Below are 18,334 nucleotides of genomic sequence, written 5' to 3' on the forward strand. Positions count from 1 at the left end.
AATGGACCTTTTGCATGAATGTCACTCAATACAAAAGTATTGCAGGTGCTTTACAATATGCGTCTTACTAGACCTGATATATCATTTGTAGTAAATAATGTATGTTAGTATATGCACGCCCCTACAGAGAATCACTGGAAAACGATTAAACGAATTCTCATGTATCTAGATGGCACACTTGATCTTCGTTTGTGCTTACAAGGTCTCATCATCCTTTTCTTTTGCAAGCATTTGTTGATGCCGATTGGGCAGAGTGTGTGGATGATAGAAAGTCTACAGGAGGTTGGAGGTTGCATTGTGTATCTGAGCAACAATGCTATTACTTGGTATTCAACGTTGCTTTAACAAATATGAAAGCAGAATATAAAGCATTGGCAATAGGAGTTGTTGAACAATTTTGGGTTCAATCGTTATTGCACAAACTAGGCTTTCAAATGCCTAAAGCTCCAATTATATGGTGTGATAATATCGGCGACCTATACGTGGCCTCCAATCTTATTTTTCACGCAACGATTATATACGTGGAAGTAGACTTCCAGTTCGTTAATGATCATGCCAATAAGGGGCACATTGCAATTCAGTTCAACTGCACCAATGAGCAAGTAGCCAATCCAATCTTATTTTTCACGCAAGGATTATACACGTGGAAGTAGACTTCCAGTTCATTAATGATCATGCCAATAAGGGGCACATTGCAATTCAGTTCAACCACACCAATGAGCAAGTAGCCAATGGAGTCACTAAACCACTCAGATCAGTCATGTTTGGACAATTTCGAGGCAATTTCGAGGCAATCTGAGAGTGGAACATGCCACCCTCAAATTGAGGAGGTGTATTAGTGAAAGTGATCTAAAGCAATCTGTTAGATTCATCAAAGGCAATCTCATATGAAAAAAGGCATGACTTAAGGAAAGGAGATTTATGCATATCAGGTGTGACTTAAGGAAAAAAGATCCATGTATATTCACTTGTAATGTGCATATCCTCTTGTTGGAACAACTCCACATGTTAGACAGCCGTAGACATTTTAGCATTCAAATCACTCCTTATCATCAGGATCTTATTGTTGTAAATAATATCTCTTTAACAATATAAAAACGGTCAAACAACTCGACAATGTAATCAAGACTTTCAACAAAGTTGTTCCCAAAAAGAGTATTTACTTTCAGTATAGAGCACAACAAAGATCTTAGTATGGTAAGTCTGTTCATTGGTGGCCATGACAGCTTCCTTGACTATTATTAGTTGCAAAGCCTGGACCTTGCCAATTAACCCGTCAAAAAATGGAAGGTCTGTTCAATTGGTATATTTTAACTAGCATTTTCTTAGAGAGAGAGCAAGAGGGAGATTTTCCCTTATCGGCATTTGATTACCATAAAACTTAGATATGAAGGTATGTTTTTATGAAAGACCACCCCTTAGATTTGTAATTTGAACAATTTGTAGATTTGAAATAATGAATTTAAGATCCACAACACACCCGAAAATCGTGGATGTTAAGCCTGGATAAGGAGGGGTTTGACTTGAGCTATATATTTTAAGATGCAACTTTATAAATTTATGATGTTGGGTACATGATCTTGGGGTTTATTATTCACTTTCTCAGATATTAGATCAAAAGTCTGTTTGATTACTTTGGATCTAAGAACAAGGGGTCTTAAAATCTCAGGTCATATTGAGGATTGTAAGTCGGTATTTTCCAAATATATACTTTGCCAGAAACTTGATTTTTTCTCCTGATTAAACCAGAATCATGAAGCGAGTCCCACGTAAGGTCAAACTCTCATATCTAAGATGTAGGGTAATCAAACGCAACAACCAAAATATATGTACAACTTAATGATGAAAGGGCATCAGGCCGAAGTTAAAAAAGATTACAATGATGAATGCTGCTCAGTTGGACTAAACAATAACATTTTGCACCTAATACTTCTTTACAATCTATTCAACTTTTCATGAGAGTAGCAACCTAGATTTCTTTAGGCTACATAACTAAACCTCCTAATAAAAATTTGATTACCCGCTAAGAAACAAAAGCAGACAAGAAAACTCGTACGGCTGTCACAGAACTCATTATGTACATCAAGCTTGAATAAGTGCATGCTGATCAGACCGTTAAGCCCCAAAGACAGGCAACGAAAAATATCATATTATTGAAATTTTCACTTTTTCTCCATTAATCTAACTAAGCAAAATGGCAACCCAGATAACAATAGGAAAAGTTTTAAACACACGAAAATTTGTTTGCTTCTGACCTTTTAATAGTGTGAACTTCTAGGTACTGTAGAAGAAGATATGCACCCTCTATAAGAGCGTACATACCCATGAAAAATGCATGGTGCGGTTTCTCAATCAATTAAGCGAAAGATACTGTGAGATTCTTCTTCTATAACAATTCCTCAAACAACATACATTCATACTACACCACAGAAGCTACAGGACTATACATGCTTGACTAACAAGTAATAAATGCACCAGAGCAAGTGATCCCACAAATCGGAATTCACATGATGCCATTGAAAGAAGAGAAGAAATACATACAAGAGAAAAAAAAAATTGATATCAGTGTGCGGTAAAAATTTAGAAGTTATTCATTCATAGTCTCAAAATCAGGAGCATACCATCCCAATACATCACTTATTTTCTTAAGTCTTTCATGCTGTCCTTTAGAATCTCCAAAAGCTGTGGTAAAGGGGTAGATATATGTGACTTTTGTAGCCATGCACCTATATGCAACTACATCCTCCTTTACCAAGAACTCGAGCATATCACGCCCTAGACCTCCATCAACTTCTGCTTGTAGATACTGCCCTGTAATTTGGCCTTTTCAATGATCAGTTGCTATGCTGAAATGACTTCAAATTATTGATCACGTTAAAGTAAATCCTAGAGTTCAACTTGCAATTTTGATAAGAACATGAAATCATAAGAAAAGTACCACGAAAGCTTTAACATTATCCATCTTTAGCAAATGCACATACCACAGAGAGCAGTATAAACAAAAGAAAAATGAGACTAAAGAAAGTACTGAAAAAATCTATATTACTTCAAAGAAACTCTTCAGCTATATATTAAAATTGGCACCTAAATTTAAGGGATCCAGAAGAGCACCAAGAGATTCTTGGACCATCTTGTGCTACTATCCTATTTTATTACTTACTATTCACGTTGTTAGAGAATCACAATCTGCAAGCAGATGAATGCATGCCTACAACCCTTTTTTTTTTCCTACCAACCATGACCATCTGCATTTTGGGATGCTAGGTCTTCTATATCTTGACATCTGACTATGAACTAAGATTTTTAAATTGACAAGTTAAAAAAACAGCACTTCTCATTACTTACAATTTAAAATTCAAAAGCATGTGACAGGATTTACGTTAAATGGAAAGAGGGCACCCTTCCTGCAGGGGGTAACCACCATATGAAAATTGAGAGGAGATCAGGTTAGCCACTGAAAAGTCTCCCATGGACACTGTATCAAGGACACTGTAGGTACACTGACAACAAAAGCTAGTGGCTGTAATGGCTAGGCAGTTGCACTGGAAGTAGTTTCCATTTAAACATTCCACCAACCTCAGCCGTGCTTTTTCATTTAGGCAGTAACCGGACAAAAAGCCAAATGAAATTTTGAACTTCTTGAATATCTTTCCCAAATGCAGGACCCTAATTTCAAAATGACTGGAATCGTAATGTCAACATAGAAACTAGAAAGCAATCTAACTCTTGATTATCACAGAAACATAATAAGCAAATCACTTGTTCATTTACCCTCTAAAAAAAGGGAAAAAAAACTTGGTACTTGCATAGATCACATCATGTAGGACTGCTTCAGATATCAGTTGGCATACAGCGTAATTACTCAATCCTAGATAAATTATAGATACCAGTCTACATGAAACCCACAAACCATGACTTCACTACTCCATCCTGAAAAAATAATACCTAAAAGTTTCTGGGCTTTGCACGGTCAATAGAGACATACCAAGACTACTTTGCTCTGAGTTGGTAAAAACTTAAGTTTCATTAGCATGAGACTTGACTGCAGCGTGCATAGCCATATTGGTTCTTGATCGGACAGAACTGGATTCTAGTTGGCAGCAACAGAGCACAATCATAAATGTTGCCAATAATTTTGAAAATATCATGATATTATCCACATTTGAAGCTGACAGATATTCTTGGCAGGCGATCATGACACTTTCAAAATATGGGCAGAAAATAAGTACCACAAATAATTCGCCATACTTTTACCATCTAGAAAGTGTTGTATTTTAAATGTGTTCTTACGTTTGTCAATTTTGTAAGAGAAAAAAGTGCAAAAGAAGTATTTTATAATTTATTATATTATACCTTTAACTTTTACTGAATTTCAATATTTTCCTGAGAGAAAAAATTAGCAAGAAGTTCCGAATACTATCTTCTTGAGAATGATATTGCGACTATGACCTGGGATTCTTCAAACATGGAGAAGTCTAAATGGAGTTCAGGAATAGGCCTTGGCATTCCCAATATGCTATTCAACAGGGCATTTTGAGGGTGTAAATGGATGATTGATCGATGGACGTACATTGTAAGGGACATACCTTCATCCCTCCTTTACCCATCAATCAATAGGAGAGATCTACAAAGTAGATGTAATGTGTCTGAGCTATAGAGATACTACTTTATTACTGCCCCATATTCTATGGAGCGAGAGTAGAAAATGATTGATGAGTATGGGGAGGCGAACAGGGGGCCATTACTTCCTCCATCCCTGTTGTCTTTCGCTTGTGGGTGGACACTCAGGCAACGAGATGGTAGGAGCAACAGGCTGAGATAATATATCCGTAGGGGAGGGGCCACAAGGGAAGGAAACTGGCTCCAAGATAGCTTGCTGCGCAGAACCTGTGGCCAACCCACTAAAATTCAGTCCCTTCTCGAGGGAAGCCAAAATCATGAAAAGCAAGCACCGTGTTTCAAGCATGACAACCCAATTGAGTTTAATAGGAAAGCACCACTATAAATTAAAGACAAATAGGAGTTCCATGAAACAAATCCAAATTCAACTAAATACAGAATTTTCAAGTGGAATAGATTGTTATCAAGAAAAACCATCACTCATATGAAACCTATAAATTGGTTGTCAGAAAACACATTACAAACAACTAACACTATCTTGCAGCAGATTACCAAATACACATTCTAAAGAAGGTCAAATTGCAAATGAACAAGAACAGGAGAATAATCCGGACACTAGCAGGTAAAAGGATCCATTTCAAGAACCCCTCAGTCAGTAAAAAACCTCTTATTTGACAATACTAACCATAAGGTGTGCTTTCTCTCGCTCTAATCTTCGGGTTCCCCTGCGTTTTCCGTATTGCATCCTCAATTTTCTGCAGAATCACGTTAATGGAACCAATATCTTAAACAAAGTAAAAGAACCAACGATTCGGAATTACAGTTGCCAATCAAACAAACCTGGAGAGGGTTTTCTGCATCAGTTTGAGGGATTATCCAGGGGAAAGCAAACGATGATGATTTCGGGTTCGTGGAGATGCACCCAGGATTCATGGATGGGCATGGCCTAATCTTTCTAAAATCCCACAAAAAGACATCGTGGAAAAAGGATCAAATGGAAGCCAACTCCATAAACAAATAAAAAGACAAACCAATGAGATAAAAGAAACAGAAAAAAGGAAGGAAGGCGGCAGCCTAAAGTGATAAATACCCATCTTCGAGACCGAATTGCTGATTCTGGGCTTGGAAGTAAGGAGTGGAGGTCGTGAGAGGGCTCGAACTCGAAGAGATCGGATATGGGATAGCCAAAGAAGAAGAAGGCGAGCACAATAAAGACAGAGCAACGGCCGCCGAGGTTAGAATGGAAGAGAGGGAAGGCCTGATTTTTGAATCGAGAGAAGCAGCCGTTGAAATTTGAATTTTCGAGGGAGCTGAGGGATTTCCGTCGGGGCGCCATTTTTGGGGGCAACGTCTGTCTTCGGGCGCGTTTGGGAGGATGAGGCTTGGGGGAAGGCCTTGTGCGACCATTGCTATGTTCATTGTGTGGCTGAATCTCTCTCTCCCTCTATACTTTTAAGAGCTTCTTCTTAGCCAGCTAAACGATCGGACTCAAGTGGGCTGGGCTGGGCTGTTCGGTCTCATATTTCGTTATCTATTGGCACTGGGTATTTAAAACAAAGGCCACTCTAAGTAATCAAACAGAAAATTTTGGCTCATCATATTTCTTGAAAATTTACTTTGAAAAAAGTGGGAACTGTACATTCCTATTTTGTTTCCACCTACTCATTGATCCTATTTTTTTCTCCAACAATCTTCTTTTTTCTTGAAGGTGCTTGAATGGCTAGATAGAATGTTTCCCATTGTATCTTGAGGCATTGCATATCAATAGTGTCGTAGTAGTAATAGGGTGTGTTTCAAACACTAAACTAAGCATTATTTAAATTACAGACCAAAATTGGTTATGCCAACTTTTGAAATATAATCAATATAACTCATTAACGGCTTTCTACCTTGAGTTTTTCATGATAATTTGGACTGCCTTTGAAGCACATATTGACTAAAATAAGCCTTTAGAGACAGAGATGGAGAAATCAAGAGCAGTAGACACATGAATTAGAAAAAAAAAAAAGCAATTTCAAGCTCTTCTTTTGTTCCTCTCTACCATAAACTTCCGACAATTCCTTAATTCAGATTTATTATGTAGATGATGGTTCTTATAGTAGGAATATATGCAGGAACTCATGTAAGCACCTAGATGAGTGAATGCCATTGTACGTGTTTGACTTTATGTGCGTTCTGATGGTGCATGATCCCTAAATTAGTCAGCTGATACAATAAAGTAGCTGCAAAAAGTGTTGATCTCTAAAGGGCGTTTGATAATAATTGTGACATTGCAAGCAGAACCAGAGTTCTTCTGGCATCCGTTCCATCATAGTGTTCCCATGACTTATTGATTGGTCCTGAATATACAAAGATTCGAATCGGTTGAATATATATATATATATTTGAAACTTTTAATTATTTTAAAGCATTATTTCATTTATTTTTTTGAAAAAACAAATCTTTTGATAATTTTTTATCGATACCCATGGGCCAATTTATTCAGTTAAATCAGTGAAAATCTGAACATCCACCAAAACGACAGCTTCAGCAATTCACCTCCTCAATCAATTATGATAAAAACTAGGGAAACACTCAGCTAATTGTATTGAGGAACAGTTAAGCGCCCATTGAAATAGCTATTTTGTTAAACTGGTGAAACATGGAAAAGGACGATTTTTCCAAATGTATATCTTATATTTTACTTATTTTTCAAGTATTTTATTTTTTTTTGTATTTTTCGTTCATTTTAGGGGGAAAAGCAGGTTTCTCGGTAAGTTGGCTTTGGTGGTGATTGTATACTTATAAAAGCAAACAGTAACCCACAAATCTGCAAAAAAAAAAAAAAGGAAAAACTTTCCCGATGAAAATAAAATGGCAAACACATTCTCTAAAGTGATCAATGGCAAGTTTAGGCTGTTAAGGAAAGTAAACGAGAACATTTAAAAGAAGATAAGGTTGACGTTAAGACTGTGACGGTTCCTTTTGGATAAAAATGTCAAGATCAAATTGTGAGCTGCAGTTGCTGTTTTTTAGTATAAGAATATTTTCTTTTTTTACCTGTTGTATGCATTATATCTTTTCTTAAAATATACAAGAAGAGGATACAAACACCAGATCAATTGTATGCATCAATCATCAATAGTCAATACAATCAATTCCTTTACTCTCTCGTTCTCTTATGGTATCAGAGCTATGGTCTTCTTCATTTAGAAGTCTCATGGCTGTTGTGTCATCAACCGAATGGAAGTCTCATGGCTGTTGTGTCATCAACCGAATACCGAATGGAATGCAGCTGCTGCACTGGTCTCTGTAACTACTTATTATGACAAAGTCAACTAGAGTCATTAAATAAAGGACTCTCAAGATCTTCTTTAGTTAGTTGATGGGACCAAAATTGTGCCACAGAAAGAAAAAAACAATGGATGGTAAGATTGAAGTAAACCCATAATTTGTTGCATGGAAAAGGTTGGATCAACTCGCATCAAGGCAACGGTCAGGCAACGGTCACAGAGGTTGTACTGGGTAGATCATGCACTCCACATCCGCTCATGATGCTTGGTTCTCAGCTATGACACACGGATACCTGTATTTAGCTCACGTACTCATGTCTATACTCCAATACGGCAATTCCGACACCGATTGGTGGTGGATACGTTTAGATCGGGTCTGGGTCAAACCCGATCCGAACCCAACAAAACACCCGATTTATATCGACCTCTTCCCACTTCACCGACGAGGTCGGCGGTCGAAAGCGGGAGCATCTTGGATGGAGAGATCAAAGTCGGTGAGCATGATGTGGTCGGACTCTTGGATGAGGACGTTCTTGGGCTTTGAGGTCGTGGTGAGTGTGGAGGTTCTGGGGGGCGAGAACGAGCTCGGCGAGGTAGAAAAGGATGACAGAGGGGGAGAAACGAGGTCGAACTGGCGCTGACGGAGGACGTTGAGGTCGCCGCCTGGGCAGGAGGGGATGGCCCAGTCGGAGAAGCCATCATCGTCGTCGGCATCCAAGGTGGCAAGGAAGGAAGTGGCAAGGGAGGAAAGGGAGGTGGAGGTTGGAGAGGACGTCGACCTCCCAGCGGGCTCGGCGGGCAGCATCGCATTTACCCTGGGGTGTCGGCTTGTCCATGATTTTTATGGTGAGAGTAGAAGAGGAGGAGGAGGAAAGGGAAGAATTGATGTTGCCGTCGATGGTTAGGGTTATATGTATATATAACCGAGAAACCCGAATCCATTAAAATTTATTATTAACGTATTTTTTATGCGATCTAACCTTATAAATAAATATGATCTTGAGCATGTGAGTGATTTAGCCAATAAGATAATTTGCGCTGATTATTTTATTAATTCTAATATATTTTTTAAACATAGAAAAATAAATGGTTCTTACTACATTAGTTTTAGTTTAATGTTTTTTTTTTCATTTTATCATTTTTGAGAGTATAAAATTAGCTGTATCCGTGTATCCAAAAAAATTTGAAAATTGCCGTGTTCGCACTCGTATCCCCGTACCCATATCGTACCCGCACCCATATGACATAGGTTCTCAGTCTCTCTAAGAGTCATGCTGCTACATAAGGAGTTGCTTCTTATAAAGAAGAAAAGTATGTCTATGCAATCTTATTTAGATAAAGTCAAGTTTCTTTCCGATGCTCTATCTACTGTTGGTCAAGATATCTCTAATCAAGACTTAGTCCAAATCTCTCTTAATGAACTTTCGTCAAAGTATGAAAGTTTCATAACAATGCTTATCGGTCCATCATCGTCAAATCTCTCTTTTTGTAAACTATTTGATCTACCGCTCAATCAGGAAAAACGACTTGCCATACTTAAAATCTCCTTCATTAATCTGTTGAATTTGTCCAGCCAGCACAACAAATTGTCAACCAAACTGCATTCAATGCTTTTTGTGGGCGACGCAGAGGCCGAGGGTTTTTTCGTGGCCCATGAGGAAGGTATTAAGGAGGTCGTGGAAATTTTGCCAAGGGACGAGGAAATCAGTCCCACCAGTCACAACATCAACACTCTAGTTCTACCAATAGTGAAAATCATCAACGCATACTTTGCCATATTGTAGAAGGAATGGACACTCAGCTAGAACATGTTATGACATCTCTCAGGCCTACTCTGCTATGAGTCTACAAGACTCAATTGAATGAATGTTGATACACTGATACCGGTGCTACAAATCATATTATAGCAAGTGATGATATGGTGCAAAACAAGGCTACTCATAATGGACTAGAGAATGTTATGATTGGTAATGGTTCTCATCTTTCTATTAAACACACTAGTGATTTATTAGTCAATATGAATGGGAATTTATTTAAACTTAATAATGCTCTTCACGCCCCCACCATTGCTCATAATCTAGTGTCAGTTGGAAAATTTACTTCTGATAATGACTGCATTTTTGAGTTCTCAACGTATGATTTTGTGATCAAGGATTGGCGAACAAACAAGATTCTTCTTTGGGGGCCAAAGAAGCATAATGGACTTTGCCCCATTTTGGTGATGAGAGCTGGGGAAAATGAAGAAAAAGCAGCCTTTAGCAGTTTGTTTTCACATAATAATGTTGCAACTTCTTATGAGTTATGGCACTGCCGGTTAGGATATGCCAATAAAAGGATTATGAATCTTTTAAATTCTAGTTGTTTAATTTCAGTAAACTCTCCATCTAGAAGAGATGTTTGTGAATCTTGTCTTGTTAGCAAAATGCATAAACAACCATATCCTTCTTCTCGAACTCTTGAAGTGCTGCACATGGACATTTGGGGACCCGCTCCCATGTCCTCTAAAGATGGATTTAAATATTTCTTTTTGATAATTGATAGTTTTTCTCGCTACGCATGAATGTTTCCTCTACAGCCAAAATCTGAAGTGGTTGAATGTTTTTGCAATTATAAAACTCCACTGGAAAAACAACTAAGCTTGACTATTGCCATCATTCAATCTGACAATGGTGGAGAATTTTGCAACAAGACATTGAAATCATTTTCTGAAGAAAATGGAATTCTTTATCGGTTTTCATGCCCATATATACCTAAACAAAATGACATAGTTTAAAGGAAAAATAGACATGTTGTAGAAACTAGATTGAGTATATTGCATAATGCTAGTCTCGACTACAAATTTTGGGTTGAATCTTTCAGGACTGCAGTATATGTTATTAATCGGCTCCCAACCCTCAGGCTTAATCAGAAGACTCCTTTTCAATTGTTGTTTGACAAGGTACCAGATTATACTCATTTACGAGCTTTTGGATCTGCATGTTATCCACTTCTCTCTCTATCTAACAACTCTAAATTTCAACCGAAGACTACTCGCTGCATTTTTCTTGGCTATGCAGGCAGACATAAACGGTACATTTGTTATGATGCCACACTTGAAATGACTATTATTTCTCGGCATGTAATTTTTGATGAAGATTTTGTAAAGGGCAACCTTCAACATCTTTTAATCTATCACTATGGATGCTTAATACTAGACTTGATCAAGGTAAGGGTGATAATTTTGGACAGAATTTCTCAAGACAAGATTCCTCCATTAGTCGAGCACGTGCCTCAAGATATTATTCTTCCCCTAGTCAATCATGCATCTTTACCATCTCAACAACAAAGCTCTTTATTGCCACACGTTACAGATTTTTTACTTTCTCATGATGATTGCAATGACATGTCCACTTGTCCTATACAAGGTAATGCTGGAAATGGTTCCATGCAACAACAACCTAGATCTTTATTGCCACTTGTTGGAACCTGTTCAACTTGTCATGATGATGGATCCATGCAGCAACAACCAAGATCTTTATTGCCACTTGTTACAAATTGGTCACATTCTGATGATGACTTCAATGAATCATCCATCTCATCCATACAAGAGAATGCTGGACATGGAATCACGCAGCATGAAATCATCAATGCAACCACCAGACCTTTAGCAACCTCTACAACACAAACTCAAGATTCCATCATCATTCCACCATCATTTGATCTTCACACCATACACATCCTATTGTCATGAGGTCGATGACTGGTTCCTTGGCACCAAAAACCTTTTGTGCCATATTTGATCAGACTGAACCAATAACTTTTAAAGAGGCAAATAAGGATAGAGCTTGGTAGCAAGCAACAAAAAATGTGATTGAAGCACTTAATCAAAATAAGACGTGGCGTCTCATCCCCTTACAACCTGGTCATCATGTCATTAGTTCAAACTGGGTTTACAAACTTAAACTAAACATTGATGGGTCCATAGCTAGACATATGACATGATTTGTTGCTCGTGGTTTCTTACAAGAGGCAGGTATCAACTATTCAGAAACATTCAGTCCAACAGTGAAACCTACTATTCAGGTTTTGATCTTCTTAGTTGTGCAACATGGGTAGTCTCTTCGACAACTTGACTTTGACAATGCATTTCTCAATAGCTATCTTGATGAAGATGTCTATATGACTCAACCTGAAGGATTTAAAGATCAAGAACATCCTAATTATATATGCAAGCTCGAAAAAGCCCTCTATGGCCTTAAACAAGCTCCTCGAGCTTGATACCATAGGTTCAGTTGCAACCTTCAACAGCTTGGTTTCTTTATTTCACAAATGCATCTCTTTTTATCTATTCCAAAGGCAATGACAAGTTTTACATGCTTGTCTATGTTGACGATTTAATCATTACAGGATCCTCTCCACTACTAGTTGATTGGATTATTCGGTGACTAAAGGATACATTTTCAGTGAAAGATCTTGGACCTTTATCCTATTTTCTTGGGGTTGAAGTCACATGGAAAGCACAATCATTATATCTATGTCAACAGTCTTATAATACAAATATTATCAAGTGAGCTAATATGGCCATGGCCAAGCCTACTGTTTTTCCTTTGAGTACTACTAAGGGCAATGAGTCATCTCAGACACCTTTTGATAGTCCATCATTATATCATAGTGTGGTGGGGGCATTACAATATGCCACCATGACTCGACCAGACCTAGTGTTTGCCGTCAATTGAGCTTGCCATTTATGCATTTTCCTATGATAGATCATTGGGTTATGGTTAAACGGATCCTACGATAATTGAGTGGAACCAGTCATTATGCACTTCATCTCAAGGCATATTTAGCATTGCGACTTTGTGCTTTTGTGAATGCCAATTGGGTAGGAAGCCCAGAAGATAGAAAATGGATAGGTGGTTTCATTGTTTTCTTAGGAAATAATATCATATCTTGGGCATCTAGGAAACAAAGGACTGTAGCCCGATCCAGCACTGAAGCTGAATACAAGTCCATGGCATGTACTGCAGGTGAACTTCTTTGGTTAAAATCACTCTTCAAAGAATTGGGAATAATTTCCTCATTCTCACCCATTCTTTGGTGTGACAACATTGGAGCATTATACCTCGCAGCTAATCCTGTTTTACTTGCTCGAACTAAGCATGTGGAGGTGGATTTTCATTTTGTTTGTGATCACGTCAATCAAAGAAATATTCAAGTCAGATTCATATGATCTACTGAGCAATTGGCCAATGGAATGACGCTTAGCAATAGTTAGTTCAAGTTGTTTCAAGACAAACTGGACGTGGTGGAGCCAACATTCAGCTTGAGGGAGCATGTTAAGGAAAGTAAATGAGAACATTTAAAAGAAGATAAGGTTGACGTTATTGTGACAATTCCTTTTGGATAAAAATGTCAAGATCAAATCTTGAGCTGCAGTTGCTGTTTTTTAGTATCAGAATATTTTCTTTCTTTACCTATTGTAAATCAGTTTTGATTTTCCATTGTATGTATTATATTTTTCTTTAAAATATACAAGGAGAGGATATAAAAAAACCAGATCAGTTGTACGCATCAATCATCAATAGTCAATACAATCAATTCCTTTACTTTCTCGTTCTCTTATAGGCTTGTGTGGGCATCTTTGGATGTTGTCCAGAAACATAAAAAATAATGAAAGGAGGATAGTTAGCATAGCTTTTTTTAATCACAGAATGCTACCATTGGATGGAATACTACGATTGGCCTTAAGGATCAATAGTGTGAGATCTGATATTTATACTTTCAGTTTATAATAATCATTAGATATTTTTCTTGATTTTTTTCACAATTCCTTCCTTGTTGAAAACAATGTTATATTTATTTTTGTTAGTGCCAGTAACATGGCCAAAAACTCAGCCATGAAAAGTTCTTTGCTTGCCGAGGCTTAGTGGACAGCCTTGGTACGTAGGCTGTAAGCCTGGGCATTGGGCCGGGCTGAGCCGGGCCGGCCGGGTAAGGACCGGCCCGATCAGGCCCGGGCCCTGCCCGGCCCGTCGGGCCGCTCAGCCCGACCCGGACCCGGCCCGCCCACCCCTCTCCCTTTCCCCGCCCACCCGACCCCCTTTCCCTTTCCGGCTTTCCCTCTCCCGACCCCCTTTTCCCCCGCCCTCCCGTCACCCTCCATTGGAGGAAGAGGGGAAGGGGGAGGGAGACGGAGGTGGAGGGAGACAGAGGAGGGAGGGGGAGGGAGACGGAGGAGGGGGAGGGAGAGGGGAAGCGGAGAGGGAGAGGGAGAGGGGGAGCGGCCCAGCGAGAGCAGAGGCCAGAGAGGGAGAGGGAGAGAGGGAGCAGAGAGGGAGAGGGAAGCAGAGGGGGAACGGAGAGGGAAACAGGAAGGGAGAGGGAGAGGGGAGCAGAGAGGGAGAGGGGAGCAGAGAGGGAGAGGGAGAGGAAGAGCAGAGAGGGAGCGGACTGCGGAGAGGGAGGGGAGAGTGGGGGACGGAGGCCCGAGGGCGGGGAGTCGGGCCGGGCCGGGCTTAGTAGGCTGTTGTTTGGAGTTATTTACTTGTTGCATAATTTATGGGTGATTCCGACTTAGGCAGAACATGGCCACATCCAAAGTAGGCACTTGTTGGCATACAACTGAAAGAACTGGCCTAACTATTGGGGAGTCAATGTGTGGCTAAACTCAGGACTCTCCAGAAGCACATGTTGCTGATTCACTATGTGAGCAATTCAGCCATAGATATGTCAGAGCAAAGCCCTGTTATGAATACTTCGATCAATCAATTACTTAGCACCATTTCATTATGAATCCGGAGTCCCTAAGGAACAGCTTGGACAAATCTCTTCGTGTGGATGTTTGAGGTGGAGATTCTTTGAAGTATCTGAGCAGGCAAGTGTTAGCAGAAGATAAAGGCCTGGTACTGGCTGACTAGCCTAGATCATTTAGAGATGCATGTGCGACACACGATTGGACCGACATAGATGATCATCTCAGATCCCATGGGTGATACGAACTCCGCTGCGAAGGTTCGAAAGGTTGGACTGCTTCAACAGATAACGAGCGGGCCAACACAGTGACACATGGTCGCTGGCCGAGTGACACTCATCCCTACTTGTAAAAATGGCAAAGTCGTAAATAATGTAAAGATGCACCTATAAAAGGCCATCGGCCTGAAGTCTTTACATCCATAGATATCATTCCCTTTGGTCGCAATATTATCTTTAACAATAATAACCTTCTCTTTATTGGGAACACCGTATTTGATAACATTAGATATTTCACATAATACTTCCCATTATCATCCTCCTGTGAGGCAGTATTTGAAAAGTCGAAGAGATTTCAAACTATTCTTTTTATGCTTTAGAGATATGAAATGAATTTTAATTGCTATACTAAATGGCCAACTATATATTTGTAGCTTTATCTTGACGTTATGGTTCTTTGTTATTATACTTCAAAGATGATCTTACCCTTTTAAAGTATGTTGCCAATTGATCAAATATCTCTTCACACTCTCAAAGATCAAGAAAAAGAAAAAAGTAAAGGACATAAAAGGGCAAGTATTTGTGTGGTTGAGAAAGACCAAGGCCGTACTAAGTCTCTAGTCAATATAGGCAAGAAGAAAAAAAGTAAAGGACATAAAAGAGTAAGTATTTGTGTGGTTGAGAAAGACCAAGGCCGTACTAAGTCTCCAATATAATGGTTAATTGCATGCATACTCCTGTGCATAGGACAAGAATAGACTTATGAAAATACTAAACGGCAATATTTTTTTATAAAAAATTTCTAAAATACCCAACCTTTTTTTTTCAATTGAGTGAAAGCAACTCAATCTCATGAAAAACAATGATAATACTTTACCTTTGACGGTAATCTTTTTTACTGGTATAGGTTCCAAAGTTCCTCACATACCCTCTAATGGATTGGACTTGTAGCATAGTTAGCAGCATGTTGAAATGGGTATAGACAATAGTGAGGATAGGCATTGGTATATGTGTGATTTGCCAATGAGGATCTGAGACAATCTGCCGATCATAGTTTGTCCAAGCAAGGGCTGCCACTGGCAATATTTCAACAAGGGCAACTGGCTAGCAGCCTTTCACTTATTTTTGCTACTTTTCCTCTTATTTCAAGTTTGTGTACGCTACCACCATTTTCCCATTATGTTGTCCATGCCTTAGAACCGAGTACCTAAGTTAATAAAACGAGCACACAATCTAAGAAGAAAGAAGAGGACACAAGATGTAACGTGGTTCAACTGAAAAGCAGCCTAAGTCCACAATGAAGACTCCCTCGTTTCTTCTGAACATTGCCACTAGAGAGAGTACTGGTATTTATAATCATTTTACACATTTGAGATCCTGATTTTAGGATCTAGATTCTCATGGTTATGATAGATTTTGGCAAGATTACAGGAGATCATATTGGAAACGATATCTTCCTTATCTAGAGGAGATTTTCCAGTTTTAGATAACTCTTCATGTTTGGAAATAGTGTCTGCCATATCTTTTCCTTTAGAACCTTATATCTTATCATTCCCCCACAAGCTAATCTTGGTGTCGATAAGTAAACCATGATCCAAACAGTGCTTTGGTCAAGATACCAATCGACTGTTCTTTTGATGTGATGAACTCAATTTGAACCTCCTTTTTGGCGACTTTCTCTCTAACAAAGTGAAAGTTGATTTCAATATATTTTGTTCTTTCATGAAAAACAGGGTTAGCGGCAAGGTAAGTGGCTCCAAGGGTATCACATCTGAGTATTAGTGGTGCTAAGAGTTCTTTAAGAAGTGATTTCAACAAAACAATTTCTGAAACGACAGTTGCAAGAGCTTTATATTCAGCTTCAGTGGTTGAACAAGCTACAATATGTTGTTTAGTTGATCCCCAAGAGATAATATTTCCTCCAAGAAGAGTAACAAATCCACTGGTTGATCTCCTATCATCTAGGCAACCAGCCCAATCGGCATCGGCATATGCTTGTAACATCATAGACTTGTTTCTTTCAATTTGAAGACCATAAATGCTTGTGCCCTATAGGTACCAAAGAATGCGTTTGATGTGTCCCCAATGAAAATCTGTATGAACATGCATAAATTGGTACGCTTTATTAACAAGAAAGGAAATATCTGGTCGAGTGAGGGTGGCATACTGCAAGGCTCCAACAATGCTCCTAATCCATCTGTACAGTTGTTATCAGAGAGTACGGGAAACCCAGCCATCTCTATTGTCCATAATCTAAGTAGTTCAGGGTCGGCGGATCAGGGCCTTCTACTTCTATACGAGGAACTGCAATAGATTCCTATAGGGGAAGCGACTCTCAATCCAATAGGGGGAACAACCCAGCGAGTGAGGGAACAAACATCATCCATCGGTGCCATTATTTCTATTAACGAAGGCTCATTCAGGGGGGTTGGGTTCTCGTTCGGTTGGCGAAAGGTCCACCTATAGCTGCTCTGCCCTTCGATTATGGAATCGGAGCTCAAGCACTCTCTTGTTCCCTAACCTACCCGAAAGGTTGGATAATGAGAGAGAATTCGTTCCCCCCTACACCACCCTTCCCACTCCTTTGACTAGGTAGAAACATCTTCCCTAATTCTGATCCCCAAGCCCCCTGGCTAACCCACGCAACTAGGCGAGCCATCCTGGGATGGGTGGGAAAATGACCAGCCTGCCCCTCATATTGGTCGTGTTCTACCTCTCCCAACTCTCCATTACCCCAGCTTCATAGAACTTCTGTTTTTTTCGAAGACACGATTGGCATGCAACTAACGAACGAGCGAGCCGTCACTCCTTCTTGCTCATTTGCAGCTGACCAATAGGATCAAAAAGAAAGAGGAAAAAGCAGGTGGCGGGACGTCCCACTCATTTCATGCTGCCATTTCGGAAGACATACATGGGAAGAAGGAACAGTAGGGGTAAAGACGTTTTTTACATTTCTCCATCCTAGCCTTGTTAAGAAGATCAAGGATATATATTTTTTTTAACAAAGAACAAGATGGTCTTTGTCAAACTGCACCTCAATTCTAAGGAAGTAGTGAATTTGCCCTAAGTCCTTGAGGGAAAGCGTTGTCCAAGCTTTTCTAAAAAAATTTTGTATCTCTATCTTGAAGCTACCAGTCAAAATAATGTCATCGACATAGATCAAAAAATAAATAGTGGTGGAACCAAAATCGCGGATAAATAGTGACAAGTCAGGTTGTGATTTCTGAAATCCTTGATTGATAAGAAACTACTTCAAGCTATAGAACCTAAAGCTGGGCACCGGGCCGGGCCGCCGTCGGGTACCCGATACCCGGCCTGATTCGGGCCCGGGAAAATGGTGCTCGGGTGGGCTCAATAGGCCCAATTCGGGCCCAATAATTTATTTTTTAAATTTTTTTGTTAATTTATGTATAATATTTTATTATAAATACTTATATTTATATATTATGTTATATTAAAAAGTATATTTTTAAATTTAATCGGGCCGGACCCTG

General features: G+C 39.2%; 1 protein-coding gene across 3 annotated transcripts; it reads right to left on the bottom strand.

The window, feature by feature from the left end:
* Window positions 1-2,356: 2,356 nt before the first annotated feature.
* Window positions 2,357-6,080, bottom strand: LOC116247176 (thylakoid lumenal 17.9 kDa protein, chloroplastic). 3 transcript variants are annotated; one of them, XM_031619186.2, is made up of 5 exons: window positions 5,711-6,080; window positions 5,461-5,575; window positions 5,306-5,375; window positions 4,746-4,887; window positions 2,671-2,811 (listed from the first exon to the last, which is right to left on the bottom strand). In XM_031619186.2, the coding sequence occupies exons 1-5, from the start codon at window positions 6,037-6,039 to the stop codon at window positions 2,787-2,789; spliced, it is 681 nt and encodes a 226-aa protein (XP_031475046.1). In that variant the 5' UTR covers window positions 6,040-6,080; the 3' UTR covers window positions 2,671-2,786. The 3 variants fall into 3 exon arrangements, with proteins under 3 accessions (XP_031475045.1, XP_031475047.1, XP_031475046.1); XM_031619185.2 differs by lacking the exon at window positions 4,746-4,887 and having other exon boundaries at window positions 2,357-2,811; window positions 5,711-6,072; XM_031619187.2 differs by lacking the exon at window positions 5,711-6,080 and having other exon boundaries at window positions 2,357-2,811; window positions 5,461-5,529.
* Between the last annotated feature and the right edge of the window lie 12,254 nt (window positions 6,081-18,334).

This window comes from Nymphaea colorata, chromosome 2, assembly GCF_008831285.2.
Source record: "Nymphaea colorata isolate Beijing-Zhang1983 chromosome 2, ASM883128v2, whole genome shotgun sequence".
Taxonomy (NCBI): Eukaryota; Viridiplantae; Streptophyta; class Magnoliopsida; order Nymphaeales; family Nymphaeaceae; genus Nymphaea; species Nymphaea colorata.

Coding starts and splice junctions, on each gene's coding strand:
- LOC116247176 (XM_031619185.2), bottom strand. CDS start 6,039: ATGAACATAGCAATGGTCGCACAAGGCCTTCCCCCAAGCCTCATCCTC. Junction 5,576..5,710: donor CAATTCGGTCTCGAAGATGG/GTATTTATCACT, acceptor GTGGGATTTTAG/AAAGATTAGGCCATGCCCAT. Junction 5,376..5,460: donor ATGCAGAAAACCCTCTCCAG/GTTTGTTTGATT, acceptor GTGATTCTGCAG/AAAATTGAGGATGCAATACG.